The sequence below is a fragment of the Scyliorhinus torazame genome, chromosome 17 (assembly GCF_047496885.1).
Source record: "Scyliorhinus torazame isolate Kashiwa2021f chromosome 17, sScyTor2.1, whole genome shotgun sequence".
Lineage (NCBI taxonomy): Eukaryota > Metazoa > Chordata > Chondrichthyes > Carcharhiniformes > Scyliorhinidae > Scyliorhinus > Scyliorhinus torazame.
This window is the reverse complement of record NC_092723.1, coordinates 51,541,722-51,568,791: the sequence shown is the minus strand read 5'-3', so window position 1 is coordinate 51,568,791 and position 27,070 is coordinate 51,541,722. Positions and strand designations below refer to the sequence as shown.

The 27,070-nt window shown below is 46.4% G+C and overlaps 1 protein-coding gene and 1 non-coding gene across 7 annotated transcripts in view; one reads left to right on the top strand and one right to left on the bottom strand.

The window, feature by feature from the left end:
- LOC140393873 (neuron navigator 1-like) overlaps positions 1-27,070 on the bottom strand; it is a 970,643-nt gene that overhangs the window by 671,728 nt on the left and 271,845 nt on the right. For all 6 annotated transcript variants that reach the window (XM_072480430.1, XM_072480425.1, XM_072480424.1 and 3 more), the window contains one exon: positions 24,655-24,794. In XM_072480430.1, the coding sequence (XP_072336531.1) occupies positions 24,655-24,794 (140 nt within the window). The remainder of the gene's footprint in view (positions 1-24,654; positions 24,795-27,070) is intronic.
- LOC140394633 (U2 spliceosomal RNA) lies at positions 11,027-11,209 on the top strand. The gene has a single exon (XR_011935937.1). It is a non-coding gene; the product is annotated as a U2 spliceosomal RNA (small nuclear RNA).

Here is a 27,070-nt window from a genome sequence, read left to right as displayed (position 1 = left end):
GTAAACAATTACATACAAACGTAGAAAATAGGAGCAGCATTAGGCCATTCAGACCTACGAGCCTGCTCCACCATTCATTATGATCGTGGCTGATTATCCAACTAAGTAACCTGTTCCTGCTTTCCCCCCATATCCTATAATCCTTTTAACCTCTAGAGCTATATCTAACTCTTCTTGAAAACATACAAGTCAGAATTCTCCAGCCTTTCTGCTGAAGGGATCATCTGGTCCCACTGACGGTGCACCCTGCCGCAGGTTTCCCAGCAGTGTGGGTGCATTCAATAGGAAACCTGGTTGACAACGGCAGGACCAGATGGCCTCTGCCATCGTAATTACCACCCACAATGTTTTGGCCTCAACTGCTTTCTATGGTAAAGAATTCCACAGGCTCACCACTCCCTGGGTAAAGAAATGTCTCCTTCTTGCATCTCCCCAATCTAATTCTGTTAGAATTTTATCGGTTTCTTGTGAAGGATTTAGGTTATTCCGGACCTGATAATACTTTATTAATAACCTATGCTCTAGGTTGACCCACCAAAAGAGGGAAATCTGTTTCTCTGCTGAGACTCAGAATAGATCTCACGAAGGGAGAATGCTTTTCCGGTTCTCATTCTCAGACAGTTAAACAGGATCTCAGTTACTTTTTATGGGAAAAGTTTAGATACATCACTCATAACTAAATCGTTACCTCTATCGTCGTGGGTCCTAGCCATTTAAGACTTCCTAAATGAGTGTCTAGGATTTTAAACTTTGAGAGTAAGTCTACACAGTATAATTTTAATCAAAGTATTTTTATGGTAAAAATACTCCCAATAGATACATACAGAATTATAGAATTAAAAATATAAGTTGTCTAAGTCTTTAGTTATCTGTTAATAATATAAAACCATTAACAGTCCTATGTTATCCGCTAACACACTAACTTCTCTCAAGAGAATGAGGTATCTGAAACATGGAACATCCTAAAGTATCTGCTATCAATTTCTAATACATTTCTACAAAGTTTAACAGAAACATACTTACAAAAACCATGATGTCTTTGTTTGATGAGGCAAGCTTGAAGAACAGAGCTTTGACCCACACTCCTGCAGGGGAGTGAGAAGGTACCTCTCTGCCAAAATACTCTTTTTATACATAAAATCTTCTAATTGGTCAAGGACTGCTTCTGTTATCTTATCACTTATTGTTGTTAATTGCCTATAGCCAAATGGCTAATTTGATGTATTATCATCAATATATGTTTTAATGATCTTAGTGTCTGCGTGAATGTCAGGTGTCTTAAGATATATTAGCAAAGAGGTACTCGTATAGAGATCTGTCTCTTTTCAGTGTTACCATGCTTCTTAGATATATAGATTGTCAAACAGACACTTCTTTGAGGGTGTTATTCTAAATGTAAAAGTTATATAGTTAAGGAAGGATTTGTGTATTTATTTATCTGAAGAATTTCCTGTCCTCATGGTTTGAATACTCATAGGTTCAGGGGAGTGATCCCAAAGAATTTATGGTGTGTCAAAGGAAGGTCTTTCTTATCCTGTAATTGTTTGTATTAATACTCCTTTGAAAGCTAGCTAGGAGTTTCTCCCAGTAAATAGTGACCTCTACATGACCTTTAGCTGAAGTGGTTTTATTCCACTTTGAATTAAAATGCTGGTTGTATTAATTTCTGTTACCTTATTTCAAACCGAATTCTGCGGCGAACGTGATATTCATCACATTCTATGAGTAACCCCTTCATTCTTCTAAATTCCAGCAAATATAATCCTAAACCACACAAATTCTCCTCATACATCAGTCTCGCCGTCCCAGAAATCAGTCTGGGAAACCTTTGCACACCCTCCATAGCAAGAACATCCTTTCTCAGATAAGGAGACTAAAACTGTACACAATATTCCAGGTGTGGTTTCACCAAAGCCCTGTACAACTCCAACAAGACATCCCAGCTCCTGTACTTGAATCTTCTCGCCATGAAGGCCAACATACCATTTGTCCTTTTCACCACCTCTGCAGCTGACAGCGACAGGTGTACAAGGACACCCAGGTCTTGTTGCACATTCCCCTTTCTCAATCTATAGCCATTCAGATAATAATCTGCCTTCCTGTTTTTGCTACTAAAGTGGATAGCCTCACATTTATCCACATATATTGTATCTGCCATGCATTTGCCCACACACTGAACTTGTTCAAAAGGCCATGATGTGGAGATGCCGGCGTTGGACTGGGGTGAGCACAGTAAGAAGTTTTACAACACCAGGTTAAAGTCCAACAGGTTTGTTTCGATGTCACTAGCTTTCGGAGCGCTGCTCCTTCCTCAGGTGAATGAAGAGGTATGTTCCAGAAACATATATATAGACAGATTCAAAGATGCCAGACAATGCTTGGAATGAGAGCATTAGCAGGTGATTAAATCTTTACAGATCCAGAGATGGGGTAACCCCAGGTTAAAGAGGTGTGAATTGTGTCAAACCAGGACAGTTGGTAGGATTTTGCAGGCCAAATGGTGGGGGATGAATGTAATGCAACATGAATCCCAGGTCCTGGTTGAGGCCTGACTAACTAGACAAGGCTACCTTGATCAAAAGGAAACTGGTTGGGGTATAGAAAGAAAAGAAGTTGCAGGGCTATGGTGATAGAGCTGGGGATTGAGATTGGTTTGATTGCTCGATAGAGAGCTGTCATGGTCTTGATAGGCCAAATGGTCTCATTCCGTGCCATAATTACTCAAGGACCTCTTATGCCTCTTTAATCATCAATAACTGAGGTTAGCGGTAAGGTGCAGCATTCCTAAATGGGCATTGACACAACAACTTTTCCCATTACATTTTAGCACAGATCATTCACTATACATATATAAATGATGTACTTGCCAAAACATTTGCTTAGAAAATTTAATTTCTTCACGGAAACTTAACAAAGGACTAAGCAATGGAATAATGAAGTAACTATTTTGAACTATCATAAAATAACTGAAGATTATTTTTGGAAGGATTATTATATGAAATATGAAGCATTAGACATTTTAGGCAATGTTTTTCCTCTTGTTCCCGCACGCTATAATCTATTCCCCAGGCACACAGAGTGGGCAAGTCACATCATTCAAGGTCAGCTGTCTCTTGTTAAACAAGTGTGACCCTGTTGATCTCACTCTCCACTTTTCTCTCATTATGGGAATTACTTTGGCTGCTTCCCTTGATGGCCCTGCCAAGAAAAAGAAGTCACCATGCAGGAAAATATGCAAAGGAAAACCTGTGTCCAACCCCAAATTCCTCCTGTCTGAAATGCAAAAGCAGAAGAATTTCAGGGCTCCAGTATTTGTATCATACATTCTCAAGTTAAGTCATATGCAGCACAGTCAGATGCAGAATAAAGTTTCCTCTGCTTGTCACAACATCCTGCCTCAGTCTCGGATCATTGCTTGTATTGCATCCTTATAAATTTCCTTCCCTCATCACCCCCATTAATAATAATCTTTATTATTGTTACAAGTAGGTTTACATTAACACTGCAATGAAGTTGTGAAAATCCCCTAGTCACCACACTCTTAGCGCCTATTCGGGTAGACTGAGGAAGAATTCAGAATGTCCAATTCACCGAACAAGCACATCTTTTGGGACTTGTGGGAGGAAACCAGAGCACCCGGAGGAAATCCACGCAGACACGGGGAGAACGTGCAGACTCCGCACAGACAGTGACCCAAGCTGCGAATCGAACCTGGAACCCTGGTGCTGTGAAGTCATAGTGCTAACCACTGTGCTACTGTGCCACACATCTTTTCAACAATTCACAACTGAATATCCACATCTAGGACTATTCTTGTTGAGGTGGAAATTGAAGATGACCTAATGGTTGGCAACGTGTGTGTGGAATTCAAAATAATTTGACCACAAAATTAAGCTCTGTGGCACCAGTAGCTTTGGGGCTACGGGTACTGTTTTGGTAACAAGAAGGTGTCAGCACTTGATGTGCACATTTCTAGGGTGCTGGATACCATTGTGGTGAGGGGGGCCAACGCAGGCATTAGGAGCCTGCACTGGAAACTTACAAACTGTGACATCAGTCAGTATGGAACACAGATTTGCCACAATAATGCTATTTTCAATCTCACCAGTCTTGCTAACATCCTTTCTTAAACACCGACATCTGAACCCATGTTCAACAGCAGGAAGACCCCCCCCCCCCTCCCCCCCCCCCCTGAGCAGCACTACTTAAAAGGGATCATCAACAACTTGCATGTGAGTTGTTGATTGATTTCTACTTGTTCTGCTTTGAGTTCGTAGACGTGCTTGGAGTATTTTGCTACTGGTTAAAGTATGTTAAGTTGACAGAGAGTGATGCTGAAAGTGGTGAATGATTTCATTCTGATTCCAAGAGCTCGGGTCAGGCCACTTGCTCAGAGTCATCAATGCTGTATTTACCACCTCCCGGGCTTGCAGCATGACAGGGACATCGAGTAGAAGCAGCACAGAAGTGGACAAGCCACTCGCAGAGGAAGATTAAAAAGGGCTCTCAGAAGACTGATGCATCCACCAAAAGGTCTTCACAACTTACCTCAGCCTGAGCCTGTGTGAGCACTCTCTCCATTTTACATAGGTGTTCACTGAAATCTGCCAACTCTTGCAGGCTGACCTACAACCAAAAAGCAAGACAATGATGGCATTCAGTGGAATTGAAAGTAAATGGTGATCATGAGAATGAATTTCTTTGATGCGGTGTTTTTCCAGGCTGGAGCAGGCAATATAGTTACCGCCCTCACTTTGGCTTCCCATGTTACGTAAGGGAGACTGAGGATTTTCATGCCAGGAATATATGATGTTCTCTGACCAGAGGGATGCAGACAAAGCATGCACATGGCTTTCTGGACAGCGGTATTTCCCATGCTGCAGGATGCCTTCACCTCGACCCATGTGGATTTGCAGATGATGCATTACCACATCTGTAAAGGTTACCAGTCACTGAATGCATAGTTGGCGGGCGATCATGCTCAGTACATCAGTGCTGAAGGAGGCCATACGGCCCATCTGATCTGCACCAACCCTCCGAAAGAGCACGGTACCTAGGCTCACTCCCCGTACTATCCCGTAACCCCACCTAACCTGCGCACCTTTGGGGGGAGAGGCCGGCCCGCCGATTTGTGGGCCCCGATCGTGGGCCAGACCCCATCGGAGCCCTCCTCCCTCCACACAGGCTGCCCCCCGACCGTTCCCGCCGGCAGCGACCAGGAGGGAACGGCGCCGGCAAGACTCTGCCGTATCAGCGCAGCCGCTCGGCCCATTAGGGCCGGAGATTCGGCGGCCCCACCGATTCCAGCGGCCCACGGCCGGTGCCGCGCCAAACGCGCCGGTGTAAATGGCGCTGATTCTCCGCACTTCAGAGAATTGCGCGCTGGCGTCGGGGCGCAGTTGCAGCGAATCTCCGGCCCGACGCGGGACTCGGAGAATCGCCCCCTCAACCTCTTTTGTAAACCAAGGTTCCCTCACTCGACTATTTCCTCCCTGCCTGACAGGAACATAAAAATCAAGGACATGCAGTATTTGCTCCTTGAACACATCTCAATTGTGCCTATCCCTGATAGTTCCTGTTTCCATCTTATGCTCTCCAATTCTTGCCTAATCGCATCGTAATTACCCTTCTCCCAGTTATAAACCTTGCCCTGCCGTATGTTCCTATCCCTCTCCATTGCTATAGTGAAAGTCACCGAATTGTGGTCACTATCTCCAAAGTGCTCTCCCACAACCAAATCTAACACTTGGCCTGGTTCATTACCCAGTACCAAATCCAATGTGGCCCCACCTCTTGTCGGTCTATCCACATATTGTGTGAGGAAACCCTCCTGCACACACTGGATAAAAACAGCCCCATCCAAATTATTTGAATTATAGTGGTTCCAATCAATATTTAGAAAGTTAAAGTCACCCATGATAACTACCCTGTGACTACTGCACCTATCCAAAATTTGCATTGCAATCTTTTCCTCCACATCTCGGTTACTGTTTGGGGGCCTATAGAAAACTCCTAACAAAGTGACCGCTCCTTTCCTATTTCTAACTTCAGCCCACACTACCTCAGTCGGCAGATCCTCCTCAAACTGCCTTTCTGCAGCCATTATATTATCCTTGATTAACAATGCTACTCCTCCACCTCTTTTACCACCTTCCCTAATCTTACTGAAACATCTAAACCCCGTAACCTCCAACAACCATTCCAGCCCCTGTTCTATCCACGTCTCCGTAATGGCCACAACATCGTAGTCACAGGTACCAATCCATGCTTCAAGCTCACCAACCTTATTCCTGATGCTCCTCACATTGAAGTAGACACACTTCAAACCACCTTCATGCCTGCAGGTCCACTCTTGTGACCTTGGTACCTTCCTCAGTACTGCTGTCAATGATGGATGCCCTTGAGCAATTTTGGCCCAACCTCTTTCCCAGCCAGTTTCAGCCTTGCTTCAGCCAGAGTGCACCTCCCCATTAACAGCTGCGGGCCAGCTTTAAGTTGTGCAGTCAAGCTTTAAGTTGCACTTATTCAACACAATCTTAGACCCCATGCTGAGGTATGCAGCTACTTGTAGCGTAAAGGGTTAATATTAAATATGTGAATTGACAGTCTACATCAGTGATGTAAGATCACATGACAGCAGAGCATGCTACGTGAAGCCTCATGCTAAGCCTTGTTCGGTGTATAATTGGAAGAATGTTTAATGAAAGGCAATGTTTCCCACAACCTTGCTTTCTGCAAATCTTTTTGATGCTGACCAAGGACAACCTAAGCTAAGACCCACAATGATGTTAACAGAACAAGCTTAGCCCCAATGCTATGGACTGCAACCCACAATGATGTTAACAGAACAAGCTTAGCCCCCATGCTCTGGACTGCAGCCACTCAGCAGCATGTTTAGCGCTGGGCTGCATGTGAGTGCTTACACTGCTGAAAAGAAAAATGTGTTGCTTTTGACTTGCACTCATTGCCTTGTAGCAATATTAGAGTTCTGTACAATCATATACTTTACGAGGCAGTATAAAGTTTATATATTGCCTCCATTGCAATTTCTACCAGAAATAATGGGCCATAATTTGCAGCCAGCAGTGTAAAGTTATGTCCGTTGGAATTACAAGAATTTAAGGCACACTGACCTGTTCTGGAAAACTCTGTTAAGACCTCCACTGGCCGGAGCTGCTTGGGACCTGCAGCAAAGAGCCCCAAAGGCCCAAGCACATTGCAACACCAGCAATCACAGGAAAGCTTTACTGCACTGGATGTTGTAAAGCGGTAGGTTTCTGGGTGCCAGGGTGCCAACCTGCCCAGAGACCGTCCACCCAGGGGCCTCCGATCACCTGTGAGACCCCCCCCCCACCCCCCCACCCCCAAAGGTACCGTTCTGCCTGGTCCTCATTTGTAGGCATGAGTACTGAGCAGCGCCCGGCTGGGGTCTCCTCAGCGAGGCGGCTCGATGCCGGGTGGCCAATGGGTGGAACCCAGGTCCACCAGATCTCGGGTGGCGTAATGGCAATCGGGAAACCAAGGGGAGGCCTCTCCCGGGATCTATCAGCCACCTCCCTCCCCAATTCCGGTGGGACGCGGCAGGTAGATTACGCCCCAGAAGTGAGTTATTTGTTCCATCCCTTTCAGAGTAACATTTAGGGTATCATGCGTAGAACCATTTGAAGTTAATGATGTAAATTGCTTTGTTGAACAGTTCCCAGCGCAGCGCAATTGGTCAGGGGAAGTTAGCCCTTCTGCATAATTGCTGTGGAAACCCTTACCTGGGAATATGCGAGAGTGATTCTCCAGCGCATCTTTGGGGAACATCCCTAATCCAATGCTAGGGAGCCAGGAAGCTACGGTATGTTTCTCTCTGCCCAGCTGCTGCCTGATCTGCTAAATAGTTCTGGCATTTTCCGCAATTTGTTTTTTGGCTTATGGCGGAAACTTTTATCTTTACAGAAGAGGAAAATTTACTTCACTATTTCCAAAAATTATTGTTGAATTTCACCACGAAAGGAACTGCAGAGCAACAGTTCCCGGTGAATAAGCGTTGTAATATATTGCAGTCAACTCAGTTCACACAACAGACATGCTGAAATATTTGACAGGAGCTCAAACCAAACAAAACCTGGTTACAACATGTTTCCATATCCAAACTATTTAGCCATCTTAATATATTGTGGTTGTGGACTATTCGGATAATGGATTATGTACTGTGCTCTATTTTACTACTTATACTGGGACAATAATAGAACATTGAGATGGAATGCAATTCTTTTCATCAAGTGTATTATCTAAAGTTAATTCCACAAGTCAATTATTTCTCATACTTGTCATCACTAATATAAATTCTCTTTGTGTGTAGGTGTGTGTACCTTAAAAACGTTACGACAAAATGGGAAGAATAATGTTTTTTCCATTGAAGTACGTAATTGCCATTTAGTGCTTTCTCTTCATGTGCAACAGATATCAAGGAACCAAGTTTAACTCCGTGCAAGTGAGTTTAGTTTGAATGAGTTGAAATCTTGCCTCAAATGTTGATATGGTTGGAAGTAACTCATTTCCCAAGGTTTTGTGTTTTCGTTATCCATTTTTTGGCATATATTGGCCATCCTCAATTGCCCTTCAGAAAGTGAATTGCCCTCCCTGAAATGCTGCAGTCCATCTAGTGCGGGCACACCTAGAGTATTTTCCAGAGTGTTCGATATAACCAAATGGCCATTTTAGAGGGCAGTGAAGAGTTAACCTCATTGCTCTGAATCAGGTGTAGGTCAGACCAGGTAAGGATGATAGATTTCCTTCCCAGAAGGTCATTAAATGAACCAGGTGGGTTTGTATGACCATCTGCTAATGTTATGATCATCATGAATGGAACTCGCATTTTATTCCAGGTTAATTAATTAACTGAATTTGAATTCCCCCAGCTGTCATGGTGGGATTGGAGTTAATGTTTTTTGGAACATTAGCCCAGGCCTTGGGGTTACCAGTCTAGTAACATTGCCACTGTGCTATTGTCTACCATCAGACTATATTCACCTGGCAGTAATGCAGTTGATTAGAAAATTGTATCAAATATTTCATCATTGAAATCTTAATAACCTATTAAAGCTAAATTGCTTCTCCATCCCACGTGGAATGAGAGAAGGGAGGTTATGGGAAGTAGGTCAATATGTGAAGTATTTTCATTTCAAACATTGCAATCAATTATAATGTTCAGATGAGTCAGATTAGAATCAGAATCCCTACAGTGCAGAAGGAGGCCATTCGACCATCATGTCATCCTTGGACACCAAGGGGCAATTTAGCATGACCAATCCATATAACCTGCACATCTTTGGACTGTGGGAGGAAACTGGAGCACCCGGAGGAGACTTGCGCAGACACGGGGAGAATGTGCAAACTCCACACAGTTAGTGACCCAAGGCCGGAATTGAACCCAGGTCTCTGGCACGGTGAGTCAGCAGTGCTAACCACTGTGCCACCATGCCACCCCATAAATGTTATGAGCATGTGTTTTTGTTTCAAAGATACATTTTTAAAATTTGCCTTTTTCTGGCCGCATTTTAAAAATACTTAACTGTAATCCTATTGGGTGGCCCGGTGGCACAGTGGTTAGCACTGCTGCCTACAGCGCTGAGGACCCGGGTTCGATCCCTACCCTGGGTCACTGTCTGTATGGAGTTTGCACATTCTCCCCGGGTCTGCGTGGGCTTCACCTCCACAGCCCAAAGATGTGCAGGTTAGGTGGATTGGCCACGCTAAACTGCCCCTGAATTGGAAAAAAAATAATTGGGTACTCGAAATTTTTTTAAAAACTGTAATCCTTTTTTTATAAATTTAGAGTACCCAATTATTATCCAACTACACCCAGGAAAACAACTGAACAGAACTGTTGCAATGTGGAATTATTGCATTGCAACCAGCCAAAGGACAGTTAACCACATTTCCTTTGATTGTTTATCTTCATCACAAAATGTAAAACATTTTTAAGCTTATTCTCTTTTTTGCCATCTGCATTAGTGTATGTGCGGGTCCAGGGCTTGTGTGTGAAGTATGAAGGATGGTTACGTAGTTTAAAAAAAAAATTTGGCAAGTAGTCTCTAAAATCTTTCATATTCTGTGTTTAAATTCAGAAAATCTGCCTGGCTAATTCTATATAATCTGAAAGTGTACTTGGTGGTACTCCTGCAATATTAGCAAAGCATATCCTCACTAAACTCATGAAAACATTCATGGGCTGGATTCTTCGTTTCAGGGACTATGGGCCCACGCCGTCGTAAAAGCGGTGGCCTTTTATGCCATAAAAATTGACGTCAAAAGGCCACATATTCACAGCCCTGCAGGGGGCGAGCAGGGACCCGTTGTGAAGCTCGCAGCTCTAGCTGTAGATACGGACCCCCGCACCTCCGGGTCAGAGGCCACGCATGCGCACAGCGGCGGCCTCCAGCGGCCGCGCTGTGTTCCATGTCGGACTCAGACCGTGGAGCTGGACCTCCTAAATAGTGACCCCAATCGGCCGAGCGCCCGACCCGGATCGCCCGGCCAAAAATAGCCCGGTCCCATATGATGCCCCCTGCCCTCCGATCGGCCCACCCCCGACCATGGCAGCCGCAGCCTGAGTCCGCAGCCACCTCGCGAGTATCCCGAATGGCAGCACCATGTTAGATCCACACCTTTGGGACTTCAGCCGGTCGGGGGCGGAGAATAGCAGGGCGGGCCTCTGGCAATAGCCGCAGGTAGGGGATATGCGGGAGACGGAGAATCGAGGAACTGCCGCCAGTCCTGATTCCATGCACGGAAATGGACTCTCCGCCCCGGCGCAGGACACTATTTCGGCGTCGGGGTGCGGACAATCCTGCCCCCGTTCTAGTCAGACTTTCAGAAGTATAATAGGGGTGTCATTTTTAACCCCTCCTCACATGGCCATAACAAAATAATAAAACTGAAAAAACATAGGAAGAGAGATTAGGGGAAGAAATCAACACAGTCACGCAAAATGTATTTATTCTTTTTTGAAACTGTATTAAATAACACTATTGTAATCGCTTCTCGGTCTTTTGGCTAAGATCAAGTGTAGTAGCTTTTTGCTCAGATCTGGTATGTCCCTCTTGTGGATTCAATTTGAATTTGAATTGGATTTTGGAGCAGGCAAAGAGCTGGATTAGGGGTTCGCCCCTGACCACACTCTGAGCCCTGGCTTTGTAATTCAGAAAAAGTAATAATAAATAAAAAATAACACTATTGCATAAAAGATGTATACAGTTAATCACAGTTAACAGCAGTCACTTTCATTGCTCACTTGTAATACCTCTGAAATAAAACCTATTTTGGTGTTTGACTAAGATTATCATAGCAGTTCAGGTTGTCATGATATTCAGGCACACATCATAGCACATACATACATACATACATACTGATGGACAGATCAACGGACCAATCAACACACACAGCACGACAGCCAATCACAGTCAAGAGCATACACAGTACAAAACAGGGAACACTCCTGGGCACTCGAGCAGGAGGTGGCTCAGGGCGCTGCGCTCATTACAAGCCACTAAGACATCCACCATGTGCTGAGTGCCACTACAAGATAGAATTAGAATTAGGAATAGGTCCACAGAATCAAAGATCATGATCGAACCTCAGTGAACAGTTCACCAATGTAAATAGTTGTCTGAAATAAAACTGCGTTGTACCATTCACAACCGTGTTGGTTCATCTGTGTGGTAGACCACCCAACACTTCACAGGTGGTAAGAGCTCGGTAACCAAGGGAAACATCCATTTTTGTTTATACCTGCTGAAAATCCAGGAATAAAGACTACTGTACAGAATTCAAGAAAAGATACAGCCCAACATTGACAATTAGAGATGAGGCAGCACTTGTCCGATAAGGTCCAATTACATCTGGCATTTCAAGTCAAGAAAAATTATGTTCAATTGCAAAATACAGAAACATATGGATTAGCCAGAAACATCCTTCAGGCCTACAAGAGTAGTAAGAATCCCGAAAAAAGATTCTGGTTCTGTACGATTGCCAAGTCTGGCAAAACCCAACATTGCAGAAAGATAACAGCACATACTCATTTGCTGATGGCCATGGAAAAATATAGGTCAGCTCTTGCAGAATGCATCTGTAGTCCTCAGATATCAGACTAAAGCAACATCAAATCCGGCAGATGAATTAAACCATTGGTTTATATAATCTTAAGAATGTACTGTACTAGAGCTGAAAATCCTCTTTGGCTGTGTGACCTCACTATATTTAACTAACCTGGCCAGACTGCACTGTTATCATCAAATACTATTACACAAAACGGTAAGAAAGGTAATTAATGCAAAATGGAATGTAGGTGCAATGGTGGATTGACATTTAAGGCTGACATTAAATTACCTGCTGCCGATCTACATGTCGTATCACAGTTTTATATTTTTAACATATACAGAATGACATGCATTCCTGAAGACTCATCAAGCAAACCACAAAATAGGTTGTCACAAAATAGGCAATATCTAATTAAACGGTGTAAAATGTAGAATAGTAGCAAACCATAGTCCTCAAGTTTTCCCTCTGTGTGTTTTCTCAATACAAGATAGTATACGTATAGCAGCCACCAATTGATGACATTTCTGAAACAGGCATGAAGTTTCAAACCTCAAATCAATCATAGCTCTTCAGATGTTACTAATGCGACATTGGGCAAGGCAGACTCACACTTGCAATTCCAGAAAAAGCCATACAACTCCCCTTTCTCCCACAAAGAGAAAATGAAATTGCAAATGAAATAAATGATCGTATTTTTACATGTGGTGAAGAAATGAGAAATTCAATTTTTTTTAAAGTAACAACTGCTGGGATATGGAAGTAAACATGCATTATTTCCTGAGGGGTATCCCGAGCAAGAAGGAATACCCTTTTGTGTGTTTTGGGATTGTTATAATTCCAGCTGATATTAATATTAGACAAGTCAGAACCCAAAGTGAAAGCTGGCTTGCCAGATCCTAACTTTTTTATTTTAGAAACCATGGAGGAATGTTACTGAACAAATTCACAGGAGATTACTAACAAACTTCTGCCACAAACAATGGAACATTTAATAAACAAGGAAAAAATTAACTCTATTACACCAGAGAGAAACAATTGGAAAGATCTCTATACAAACACTAGAAAAGGATTCAAACCCGCTGTTCCCTTTATACCAGCAATACCATCACAGACACAAACAATTAAGCTAAGATTTGCCACAGTCTTAACACCAAGGTTTCTGGCTTGGGCTGACTCAGTTGTAGAGGTTTTCTTCTGGTGGATTTCTAAGCATTTACTCGGTGCTTTTTCACAACTGGTACCTCTTGCTGAGACACCCAAAAAAGAGTAAACACATGAGTTATCTAAACTCAATCTCTCAGCAACCTTGCATGATTTCTTATGAGAGAGCATAGAATTCCTGTCTTCCCTCTCTGCCATATACATCCCGACCATCTTTTCTACCTTTCTTTTGTCTGTCACTGGACTCCTGTCTTTTTTATACTTTGGTGATTTTTTTTACCCCACATCTTCACTCCAAGAGTTGTAAACCTCATTAAAAATGCACAATATATAAACAAATCCAGAAAATCTGACCATTTGGTGGAAAGCCCTTCAGAATTCCCAACACCAAGCTCACAAAAGAACTAAATGAAACTGAGACCTAGGGCCGGATTCTCTGAGACTCCGCGCCAAAATCGCGATCGGCGCAGGGGCGGAGAATGGGCATCAAACCCGAGATCGGGTCCGACACCGCTCCCGCGATTCTCCGGTCCCCGCCAATCGCGCGCGCTGTCGACGCGGTGCCGGTCGAGGACCATTGAAAGAGACCCCCGCGGCGATTCACCGAGTGCAGCTGGCCGAGTTCCCGATGGCGTGGTTCTCGCATGGTTGCACCTGGCGGGAACTCGGCCTAGTGGCTGCGGACTCAGTCTACGGCCATCCTGGTGGGGGAGGGGGGGTGGGGTGTCATTCACCAGGATGGCCAGGCTACCGATCAGGGGCCACCGAGGGGGCTGGCTATGTTTTCAGTACCGGTCCGCGGTGTGGGTTGGCCATGTCGCGCGGGGCAGCCGACACAGGCCACCGCTGTACGCATGCGCGGAACCCCGACCAGAATTGCAGGGCTCCATATCAGCAGCCTGAGCTGCGAGGAGCACTCCGGGGCTCTGCTAGCCCCCTACAAATTGGAGAATCACCCTGGTCTTTCTCCAGGTAAGTCCAGAGTGATTCGCGTGCGATTTTTCACAGGCATGGGGACATAACCCCATTATTGGAGAATCCCGCTGTTCCACATTTCTTGACACAAATATAAATTAAAATTCAAAGTTATATATTGTTCCTAAAAGGGATGTTCGCCACAGCTTTTTCTCTTAGACCAGGGATGGGATTCTCCGTTGCAAGTCCACCTGCTACCGCTGCTACTGAAGGTACTCTGCCAAATCTCCCATTCATTGCAGGGGAACCGGAGAATCCCAATGGCACGAAGGAAGAAAGAATCCCACCCCAAAAAACATTATTAAGGTAGCACAACCTAGTTTTAAGGATTTAGCCCCTACACAGACTACCATTCCATACACGAGGCGTATTTTGCTGAAAACTGAATGATCTCACGTTTACAAGTATGGTTTGGTGAAAAATTATAGGTTGCTTAAATATTTACTGTCCTTGAGCAACAAAATTAAACATTTAAGTTAAAATTGCCCTGGTCACTCACCTGATGAAGGAACTGTGCTCCGAAAGCTAGTGATTCAAAACCAACCTGTTGGACTTTAACCTGGTGTTTTAAATCTCTTACTGTGCTTACCCCAGTCCAACGCCGGCATCTCCACATCAGTGTGATGTAAGAACAGCGCAAAGCATAGCTGGCTTCAAAAAGCATGCAGCTGGTGAGTAGAACATGGAGGTGAGTAGAACTAAGAGGTGAGCACCATGCTTGCTGAGTAGCTCTGCAAATTCAGGGGGAGAGGGGGTACCAGGGTTTTACTCAGGGACACCAGCATCAACAGACTTGAGAGAAAACTGGGAGGATGAACTCAGGGTAATCAATGGGGAGTGACTGCAAGGTACCGGTTAGAGGGTGCAGGGTGGCTGCGGGGTACCCCGGTGGTGGAGGTGGGGGGGGCTACTCTGGGGTACCAGGAAGTGGGAAGTGACTGAGATTGGGGGGGGGGGGGGGGTGGAGCAGGGGGAAAAGATTTCAGTCAGGGCAGACCAGGGAACTGACTGTCAAGTGTTAAAAGCACAATTCTTGAGGATGCCTTCTGCCATCGGGCTATGGGTTTCTTATAATGGCCTCACCGAGGGAGGGGAAGTGCCTCGGGCAGTTGGGAGTCATTACAAACTGACAGATCTGCTGAAATCTGGGGGTGGTGCTACTAGAGGCAGCACATTGTGGCTAATTGTTAGTGATCAGTAGTGCTCCATTGCAGCTGAGACCATTCAGTTTTAACTCAATTGACATGTCAGGAGTCAAAATAGTCACACAATTATGCTCACTCACTCATCACTTGCGTGTGCGAGTGCCACTGATTGCTGTTCAGCATTTAACCCATGACATAAAATGAATGCCAGGGTGTGCCTGTACCATTGCCCATCTGAGCAAACAACTACATTGCCTTAGTGTTGACAGTGGCACACTGCCTAAAGAGAGTGCTCCTAATCCTTGGCTGTGTGCTGAGGTGTGTATTGACAAGTGCCCTCCATAGCTGAGGTTGAGCACAAGGTCTTTGATTTAATCGTTGGACAATGCCTGCACATGAGATGCAAGCTTAGGATGCAGCAAAGTGGCCAAAGGTGTGGTGTAGGGCAAGGGTGGTGTAGGGTCAAAGCAGAATACCAAGTAAGGACTGGGTATCAATGTATCAATGTGATGGCCAGGACATGAGTCAGTGGGCAGCTTCAGGTGATGAATGGGCAAAGAGTGGTTCTTTTTTAAAAAATATGTTTATTAAGGTTTTTTAACAACACAATTTTTCCCCCTTACAAACAGTAACCCCCCCCCCCCCCCCCGTACCAAAATAATGCAAAATCACCCTGAGCAAGATATATCCATGGCAAGATGGTATATTTACATAGCTTTATACACTGGCTCTTGGCCGCACGTACCGTTTCTCCCCACCCTCCATGCCATCTCCCGCTCGCCCATCCCCCTCGAACAATCTCTCGTTCCCCCCTCCCCCCCCCCCCCCCCCCCCAGGGTTGCTGCTGCTGCTGACCGACCTTCTTCCTCTAACGCTCCGCGAGATATTCTAGGAACGGTTGCCACCGCCTGTAAAGCCCCTGTGCAGACTCTCTCAAAGCAAACTTAACTCTCTCCAATTTTATGAACCCCGCCATGTCGTTAATCCAGGCCTCCAGGCTAGGGGGCTTCGCCTCCTTCCACAATAGCAAGACCCTTCGCCGGGCTACTAGGGACGCAAAGGCCAGAATTCCGGCCTCTTTCGCCTCCTGCACTCCCGGTTCATCCACTACTCCAAATATTGCTAGTCCCAAGCTTGGCTTGACCCGGACTTTCACCACCTGGGATATTACTCCCGCCACACCTCTCCAGAACCCCTCCAATGCCGGGCATGACCAAAACATATGGACATGGTTCGCCGGGCTCCCTGAACATCTTTCACATCTATCCTCTACCCCAAAGAACCTACTCAGCCTCGCCCTCGTCAAATGCACTCTGTGAACCACCTTAAATTGTATCAGACTGAGCCTGGCACACGAGGAGGAGGCATTAACCCTACCCAGGGCATCAGCCCATAGCCCTTCCTCAATCTCCTCCCACAGCTCCTCCTCCCATTTACCTTTCAATTCTTCTACTAGCGCTTCCCCCTCTTCTTTCATCTCTTGGTATATTTCCGACACCTTGCCCTCCCCGCCCCATACCCCCGAGATCACCCTATCTTGAACTTCTTGTGCCGGGAGCAACGGAAATTCCCTCACCTGTCGCCTCACAAAAGCCCTCACCTGCAGATATCTAAATGCATTTCCCGGGGGTAACTCAAATTTCTCCTCCAGTGCCCCGAGGCTCGCAAATGTCCCGTCAATGAACAGGTCCCCAATTCTTCTAATCCCCGCCAGATGCCAGCCTTGGAACCCCCCGTCCATCTTCCCCGGGACAAACCGGTGGTTACCCCTGATCGGGGACCACACCGATGCTCCCATTGCACCCCTGTGCCTTCTCCACTGGCCCCAGATCCTTAGTGTTGCCACCACTACCGGGCTTGTGGTGTATTTTGTCGGCGAGAGTGGCAGCGGTGCCGTTACCAATGCCCCCAGGCTCGTTCCCTTACAGGACGCCATCTCCATCCTCTTCCATGCCGCCCCCTCTCCCTCCATGACCCACTTGCGGATCATCGCCACGTTTGCTGCCCAGTAGTAACTCCCTAGGTTTGGCAAAGCCAACCCTCCTCGGTCCCTATTGCGTTCCAAGAACCCTCTCCTAACCCTCGGGGTCTTATCTGCCCACACATACCCCATAATACTCCTACCTACTCTCTTGAAAAAGCCCTTGGTGATCACGATGGGGAGGCACTGAAACACGAACAAAAACCTCGGAAGGACCATTTTTGACCGACTGCACCCTACCCGCCAGCGAGAGCAGGAGCATGTCCCATCTTTTAAAATCCTCCTCCATTTGCTCCACCACCCTCGTCAAATTCCGTTTATGTAGGGCCCCCCAAGTTCTGGCTATCTGGATCCCCAGATACCGAAAACTCCTCTCCGCCCTCCTCAGCGGTAGGTCCCCTATCCCTCTTTCTTGGTCCCCTGCCTGTAATACAAAAAGCTCACTCTTCCCTACATTAAGCTTGTAGCCCGAGAACTCCCCAAACTCCCTCAGAGTCTGCATGACCTCCACCATCCCCTCCATTGGGTCCGCCACGTATAGCAGCAGGTCATCCGCATATAGCGATACCCGATGCTCCTCTCCCCCGCGGACTATCCCCCTCCATTTCTTAGACTCCCTAAGTGATATGGCCAAGGGTTCGATTGCCAATGCAAACAACAGGGGGGACAGGGGGCACCCCTGCCACGTCCCTCGGTACAGCCGAAAGTACTCCGACCTCAGCCGGTTCGTCACTACACTCGCCACCGGGGCGCTGTAAAGGAACTTAACCCATCTAATAAACCCTCCCCCGAACCCAAACCTGCGCAATACCTCCCAGAGGTACTCCCACTTTACTCGATCAAAGGCTTTTTCCGCGTCCATCGCTGCCACTATCTCCGCCTCTCCCTCCTCCGATGTCATCATTATCACGTTTAAGAGCTGCCGCACATTGGTATTTAACTGCCTGCCCTTTATGAATCCCGTTTGGTCCTCGTGAATCACCCCCGGGACACAGTCCTCAATCCTAGTGGCCAGTACTTTTGCCAATAGCTTAGCATCCACATTGAGGAGCGAAATCGGCCTGTACGATCCACATTGCAGTGGATCCTTGTCTCGCTTTAGAATCAAGGAGATTGTCGCCTCCGACATTGTCTGGGGCAGGGTTCCCTCCTCTCTTGCCTCGTTAAAGGTCCTCACTAGTAGCGGGGCCAGCAGGTCCACATATTTTCTATAGAACTCCACCGGGAACCCGTCCGGCCCCGGGGCCTTCCCCGCCTGCATGCTCCCCAAACCCTTACTCAACTCCTCCAACCCATTTGGTGCCCCCAAACCAACCGCCTCCTGTTCCTCCACCCTCGGGAACCCCAGCTGGTCCAGGAATCGCCTCATCCCCCCTTCCCCCCCTGGGGGCTGGGATCTGTACAGCTCTTCATAGAAGGCCTTGAATACCTTATTTATTTTTGTTGCACTTCAAACCGTGGCTCCCCTTCCATCTTTGATTCCCCCTATTTCCCTCGCTGCCGCCCTCTTACGGAGCTGGTGCGCCAGCATCCGACTAGCCTTTTCCCCGTACTCGTAGGTCGCCCCCTGCGCCTTCCTCCACTGTGCCTCTGCCTTGCCCGTAGTCAGCAAGTCAAACTCCGTCTGGAGCCGTCACCTTTCCCCAAGTAATCTTTCCTCCGGGGCCTCTGCGTATCTCCTGTCCACTCGCAAGATCTCCCCCACTAACCTCTCCCTTTCCATTCCCTCTGTCTTCTCCCTATGAGCCCTAATGGAGATCAGCTCTCCCCTGATTACCGCCTTCAACACCTCCCATACCACCCCCACTCGCACCTCCCCATTGTCGTTGGCCTCCAAGTACCTTTCAATACACCCCCTCACCTTCCCACACACCACCTCATCAGCCAGAAGTCCCACATCCAGCCGCCACAGCGGGCGTTGGTCCCTCTCCTCTCCCAGCTCCAGTTCCACCCAGTGCGGGGCATGGTCCAAAACGGCTATGGCCAAATACTCCGTCCCCTCCACTCTCGGGATGAGCGCCCTGCCCAGAACAAAGAAATCTATCCGGGAGTAAGCCTTATGTACGTGGGAGAAAAAAGAAAATTCCCTGGCGTGCGGTCTTGCAAACGTCCAAGGGTCCACTCCCGCCATCTGATCCATAAAACCCCTGAGCACCTTGGCCGCCGCCGGCCTCCTTCCCGTCCTTGATCTGGAGCGGTCCAGTGCTGGGTCCAGCACTGTATTGAAGTCCCCTCCCATTATCAGTCCTCCTACCTCCAGGTCCGGAATGCGCCCCAACATGCGCTTCATAAATCCAGCATCATCCCAGTTCGGGGCGTATACATTTACCAACACCACCCACGTCCCTTGCAACCTACCATTCACCATCACATATCTCCCTCCATTATCCGCTACGATAGTCTTGGCCTCAAATGACACATGCTTTCCCACCAGAATTGGCACCCCTCTATTTTTCGCGTCCAATCCCGAGTGAAATACCTGTCCTACCCATCCCTTTCTTAACCTGACCTGGTCCGCCACCTTCAGGTGTGTCTCTCGGAGCATTGCCACGTCTGCCTTCAGTCCCTTCAACTTCAAGTGCGCGAACACTCGAGCCCGCTTCACCGGCCCATTCAGGCCCCTTACGCTCCATGTTATCAGCCGGATTGGAGGGACTCTCACCCCCTCCCCCCGCCGACTAGCCATCTCCTTTTCTGGGCCAGTCCCTTGTCCCCGTCTCCCTCACTCTCCAGTCCCCCAACCGGGGGACCCCCGTCCCAGCCACCTCTTCGGTGTCCCGTTCTCTTTCGGCCAGTGCAGCAGCAACCTTTTCCCCCCCTTCCCCCCCTTCCCCCCCCTCCCCCCCCTTCCCCCCTCCCTCCTCTCCTCCCCTCCCTCCTCTCCCCCCCTCCCCCCCCCCGCTAGATCCCCGTCTAGCTTTTTTGCTCCCCCAATATCCCTCCCGTAAGTCAGCTGACATCTGCTGACCCCGGCTTCCCCCGCCATCCCTTTGACCCCCCCCGTGTGGGAATCTCCCAATCAATGCACATTCCTTCGTTCCCCTTCCCGCCTTTCTTGCCGCGCGCGGGAAAGAAAACCCTGTGCTTTCCAAAGCCTGCCCCGCCCCCCATGGCGCAGCTCCTGTCGTGGCCTTGTCCCTCTCCCCCAGCCCATATAGCATTTCCTGCGCGTGGTTGACCCCCTATGTACAACAACCATCATACTTCAACCCTCAAACACCCCGCTCCCACACAAACCCTCAATTAGAGTCCAATTTTTCAGTTAGTATAAAGGTCCACACCTCTTCGGGCGTTGTGAAGTAGTGGTGTTGGCCATTATGTGTAACCCACAGTCACGCTGGCTGCAACATTCCAAATTTCAAGCTGCAACATTCCAAATTTCACAAAGAGTGGTTCTTAGGAGGCAAATGTTAACCGTCGAGTCTCTCTTGATACTACAGAAATCCGGGTGGAAGGGGTCTTTGATTATGCTGCCCACTTCCCCAAGGTAGTGGGAGGTGTAGACAGAGTCAATGGATGAGAGGCGGGTTTGTGTGATGGACTGGGCGGTGTTCACGACTCTCTGTAGTTTCTTGCGGTCTTGGCTGAGCAGTTGCCATACCAGGCTGTGATGCAGCCAGATAGGATGCTTTCTATGGTGCACCTGTAAAAGTTGGTAAGAGTAAATGTGAACATGCCAAATTTCCTTAGTTTCCTGAGGAAGTATAGGCACTGTTGTGCTTTCTTTGTGGGTGGACCAGGACAGATTTTTGGTGCACACCTAGAAATTTGAAGCTGTCACCCATCTCCACCTTGGCCCCGTTAATGCAGCAGGAGTGTGTCCAATACTTTTCTTCCAGAAGTCAATGACCAGTTCTTTAGTTTTGCTAACATTGAGGGAGAGATTGTTGTCATTACACCACTCCACTCGGTTCTCTATCTGACTCGGCGTTGTTCGAGGTCCGACCCACAGCGGCCGTGTCGTCAGCAAACTTGTAGGTGGAGTTGGAGCCAGATTTTGCCAAGCAGTCGTGTGTTTCTGAGGAGTATAGTAGGGGGCTAAGTAAGCAGCCGAGCGGCCGCCACGACACGAAAGGTCCCCGCCGGCGCCATTCACCCCTGGCCGCTGCCGGCGGGAACTCTGCGGGAACGCTGGAGGGGCGGCCTGTGGGGGAGGGGGGCTGGGGAGGAGAGGGGCTCCTTCACCAGGGTGGCCTCCGATGGGGTCTGGCCCGCGATCGGGGCCCACCGATCAGCGGGCCGGCCTCTCCTCCCCCGGGACTACCTCCTTCCGCGCGCGGCCCCAGAACACCGGCTCCATGTTGGTGAGGGGCTGGCGTGCCTTAGACGTTCCCCGCTCATGCGCAGGATGGCGCAGCCCAACTGCGCATGCGCATGATTGGGCTGCCCCAACTGCACATGCGTGGGCTGGCTCCCTGTGAGGGCCAGAATAGGTTGTGTCCGGGCCCTGTGGCGTTCATGACGGCGCGAACACTTGGCCTCAATATCGGAGAATCGCACCCCACATGTTTTGGGGCGTGTGGAGCGGAGAATTGAAATTGTAATTTGGCATTTCTAGAGACGGAAATGTTTATATTTACAAAGGACTACACAGCCAATTATGTCGTTTTGAAGTGTAGTCACTATGTAGGAAACTTCGTAGCCAATTCACGCACAGAATGCTCCCACAAACAGAATGGAAACAATGACCAGATAATCTGTTGCGTGATGTTGATAAGGGGATAAGTAGAGGCAAAGACTCCAGGGATAAATCCTTTGCACTTCTTCAAAATAATACTAAGGGATCTTTTACGTTCATCTACTGGGGGAGATGGAGGCCTCAGTTTGATATCTCATCTGAAAGTAGGCACCTCAGACAATACAGATCTCTTTGTACTGCTCTGAAGCGTCAACCTAGATTTGGTGCTCAGGTCTGTGGTGTGTGTCTGAACCCACAACTTTCTGACTCAAGAGGCAAGTGTGCTCCCGGAAAAGAAACGTCAACAAGAAAAAGATAACCAAAACTGAGAGTAACAAAGAGGGAAAAACAATAAAGAGAATACAATAGTAAATGACTTATTGCCTACACAGGACATGTTGTCTAATATTTCATTGATTACTTTCCTGTATACAGAAATCTTGGGGGGGGGGGGGGGGGACGACACTTTGTCAAAGCTGCTTTGATGAAGAGTAATCCAGACTCTAACCTATCGTGTTGGGTGTTCTGGTTCACAAACAAGCCAACAATGCTGGACGTGGTGTAACGAGGTCATTAAATCGTGCCCAGATTTTTAGCTGCCTGTTGGAAATATCTGCTGAGCAGGTGGCACAGTAGCTAGCACTGCTGTCTCACGGCGCCGAGGACCCGGGTTCGATCATCGACCCGGGTCACTGTCCGTGTGGAGTTTGCACATTCTCCCCGTGTCCGCGTGGGTCTCACCCCCACAACCCAAAGATGTGCAGGGTAGGTGTATTGGCCACGTGAAATTGCCCCTTAATTGGAAACATTTTTTTAAAAAGAAATCTCTGCTGATTGCCATAGGAGCCAATGGAAATGAAAATGCAAATCAGGAAAGATATATAACCAGTGGTTGAATTAATGTTGCATTGTAGTAAACATACTTGCAAGTTCGTGCCAAGTCACACACTGTCCTGACCTGGAATAATATTGTCATTCTTTCACTTTTGCTGGGTCAAGATCGTGGAATTTGCTCCCGAGCAGCACTGCGGGTGTACCTACATGACATGCATTGCAGCAAAGTGAGGAGGCTCACCACCACCTACTTGAGGGGAATTAGGAACAGTCAATAAATACTGACTTTGCCAGCTTGAACCACAATCCACGAAAAAATAATAAAAAAAACTAATGTCCAATATGTTAAAGCTAGTTGGCTCACTTTCCCTGTCTGCCCATCTGTGTTGCCAAAATTCTACCCTTCAGTTTTCAGCTTGAATTAAATTATTGGTTTGTTCAAATTTGGCTTTTGCAATGTTAATTCTGGCCATTCAGAAACTTAGCAATTTCTTTTAATATTTATCCATGAGTTGAATAATGAGGCAGGCACTTAACATGCCTTGAATGCTAAAAGCGTTGTTGAAAGTTTCAAATCTGAATTCGGTACAATTTTCTGACTGGCTTGTGGTGAACGTTTAAGTTTGTCTGTGCAGAATTATTTTTATATCAAAATCTTAGAACAAAAACATCTGTCATCTGTTGTGAACTATGGACTGTGGAGATTCACATTCGAGTGCAGAAAATATCAGGAAATCTCCATTTGTAACCAGAATGGGTATTTTAGTGCACGCCCTGGGCTACTAATTTAATACCGCTGAGCACATGAACTGAATGAGACAGCTGTAGAAAGAAATCCTCTGACATCCTATTCAATCCAGATCATCCTTAGTTAAGCTGAATGCAATTTCAGAGGCTACAGTCTAAATGTACCATAACTGCCATTCCATAAAATTCCACCTTTACATTGGGAAAAGGCATTTATTTTGAATCACGGATTTATGCTCTTTTCTGGCTTACGAAAGAAAGTCAATGCCCAACTCATGAACCACGTTAACTCTTGGGGCTGAAGGCTACAATTTTATACATCTGATTCAAATCAATTTTATCTACAAATGGATTTAATCAAGAACCAGATTAGGACTTTTGCATCATACTAACATCAGAACGTTAGTTTAAATGCTCCATACAATTTAACTTGGCATTTTAATATAAAACAGTTTGGCTGTAACATTAAAAAATCAAATATACATATGGTATATCTCGCCAGCTACAACTTAAACGTAATGAGTAAAATACATTGAATAACAAGGCTATTCGGATCTTTGCGACACACAGTTGAACTATTGATCTGACAAATAAAAGTGATTGATAACACTCGGGCCAGCACTTGGAAAATGTGTGCTGTCTATAGTACAACTGCAGCCAGTGCGGAAGTTTTCCAAATGTTAACCTTTAAAGTTTAAGTAACCTTTAAGCTATTTTGCCACATTTTTATTTCCAGTGCTTATATATATATAAAACTGATCATCTTGTCATCTGTTCTCAATCACTAGAGGTTTGATAGATAATTGTAGACCAGCAACTAGAATTCAGCACGTGCATGACATGCATGTGCCTTGCTCCCCATCGAAGAAACAAATCTGTATTCCTATAAGTAATCCTACTGTCAAATTGAGGAAGCTTACTTCAATTTAGTAACTAAATAATATTCCCAAAACTTTGATCAGCAGAGTAACTGAAATTATTTTGCCACCATTTAGATTTAACTCACTTTCAAAACTCACTTTCAGCACACTTTCAATCCTTACCTTTCTGATTCCCAGATTTGCAAGGCAGATTGTTGTGCTTTTTCAAACTGCTAATAGTTTGACTTTGTCCATTCAGAGTTGAGAGAGACATCGTATTACTGCCGGTTGCTGCTGCTGCCCTTGCAGTGGGGCCAGGAATCCTGAAGGAAAAAACATAGTGTCTTGGCTGTAAATATGAAGCAGATTGAAGAGAATGAATAACGCCTTGCACAAGAGCTGTGAGACTATCTGGGTTTAACCACAAATGGAAACAGCAATGGAATCAGAAAGGAGGGGGGGGGAAAAAAGTTCAATTGTGCTGATCGCGTACTGAGACTAAAGTAAAGAAATTACCTCACCACTCTTCAGAAAGAAAGATGATATGTCTACAGTATTATGGAACTGCTGTTTTATTTTAAATTAAATGTTGCAGTTCATGACCATTAGTTCAGCTGCCAGCTTAATAAGGTGGGTATGTCTCTGGTGGGGATTGACAAAGGCCCAACCCAACTTTAATATTAACCACATGCCATCCATTACTGAATCACAAATACAGCATACACATTGCTGACTACAGGGCCTTAATCCTAGGGCTGGATAGTGGCTTGAATAAATCAACGGAAGTAATGATACAAGGACTCAAAGACTTGGTTCTCAAGACAAGTAATTGTCTCTTCCGGTTGCTTCATCAAAAGTCTAGTAAAGATTGTCTATTTAACCACTTTTTAGTCAAGTATATTCTATATAAATATGATAATGATTAGCCAACCAAAACAAAAATTATAGCTAACATTAGTACAATTTCATTTCTAATTATTGAAGCCCCAGGTTCAAATATGGTATTATTTGCAATATAAAAACTAAACAAAGGAAGAACCCGGTAAAGTCCTTAAAACACATACTTTCAAATATTCTCGTGCCTTTTAAAGTTTACTTCTTTTCCGTTCAATGCTCCTCACCTAACAGGTGTCCGAGACATGCAGTGGACTTAAAATTCAGTGACACAGTAGTGAAACCTAACAGTGTGCAAATCGGCAGTTAATTTCCACTATATTTCAAAAGGACTTCAATGAGCGTGTCCTGAGGTTGTGAAATGCAGGTCCAAGTGCTTCGGACAACAACATCCAGCCAAAGGCCCACCTTGAGAAGAGAATAGCGTGGAGATTCAGTAGTGGGGATCGTTTTTGACCTCATTGCATAGTCTGGTCAATCCTGTTCAAGCCTCAAATTCAGGAATATTAGACCAATACCGGTACAATTACATTCAAAGCAATGTTTCTGCCTCTCGAACATTCTGCTAATTCAAGAGCTAAATGCTTTAAAAGGCTTAACTGTTTTTACAATAACTGGCAAGACGATCTACAAAGTCAACAGCAAAAGTCTAACCACACATACTGCATCACTCACATTCCATCAAGCCGAAACACCCTTGCGCGATACAGTTGGAATGCAATGTGGGCTTCTGGAGGATAGAGAGTCAGGCACTGATTATGATTAGGAAGAGGCAGAGATGGTGCATGTCTAAGGGCTGGTTTGCAGTGAACACAAAATTAAATGCAACCAGGATTCCAACTTGATGGAGTTACCCAAAACGGGCAGATTACGATAGGAGCAAAGGCAGTGGAGTTAGTCTCTTACTTCATTGCACAAGAGGAATACAAGCTGGGATGAAAGCAGCTGCAGAATGGGTCAACCGTGCACCAATTCGGCAAATGCCATTGAGCAATATTCACCATCATTGGTTCAGACCTCAAGCCAACAGGGTGAAAATATAGCAGCAACATTTTTCAGGAATGCTCCCAGTGATGTTCTGATAAAGAGTCAGATTGGACTCGAAACTTTCACCCTTTTTGATGCTGCCCAACCTGCTTAGTTTTTCCAGAATTTTCATATTTTATTTCAGGTTTACAGAATCTGCAGTATTTTGCTTTTATTTAGCTCTTCATGATGATTAGGTATGGAAGTCTGCATTCCATAACACTATTATGTGATAAAGCTGCCAGTTGATAGGCAACCTATGGGCTGAGTTTAATGGGCCACTTGGGTCCACCACCTCCTCCAAAAAAAAACTGGGCTGACCGCCAGTTTACCCCACATGCATTTTTATTTAGTTTAAGGTGGGACTTCCACCCCCATCTTGGCAGGAAGCCCCACTTCCTGTAGCTTCTGCGGTTCTAGCAGTGCTACCAGGAACAGCAGCCACTGCAAGGGTTACATCCAGTCCCTGGTACTGAGCGGCCAGATGTAGAGGTAAATAGAGGTGGGAACTATTGCCAGGGCCAGCCTGGATGGCTCTAATGGAAGGGGCAAGGGGGATAGGAAGTTGTGTTACACAGGTCAGCGAGGGATGGGAACCAGAGTGGAGTGGGGGAGGAGGGCCTTTGATGGGCCAAGGGAGCCCGTTAATAAGCCATCCCCCACTCTCTTGCCTACTACC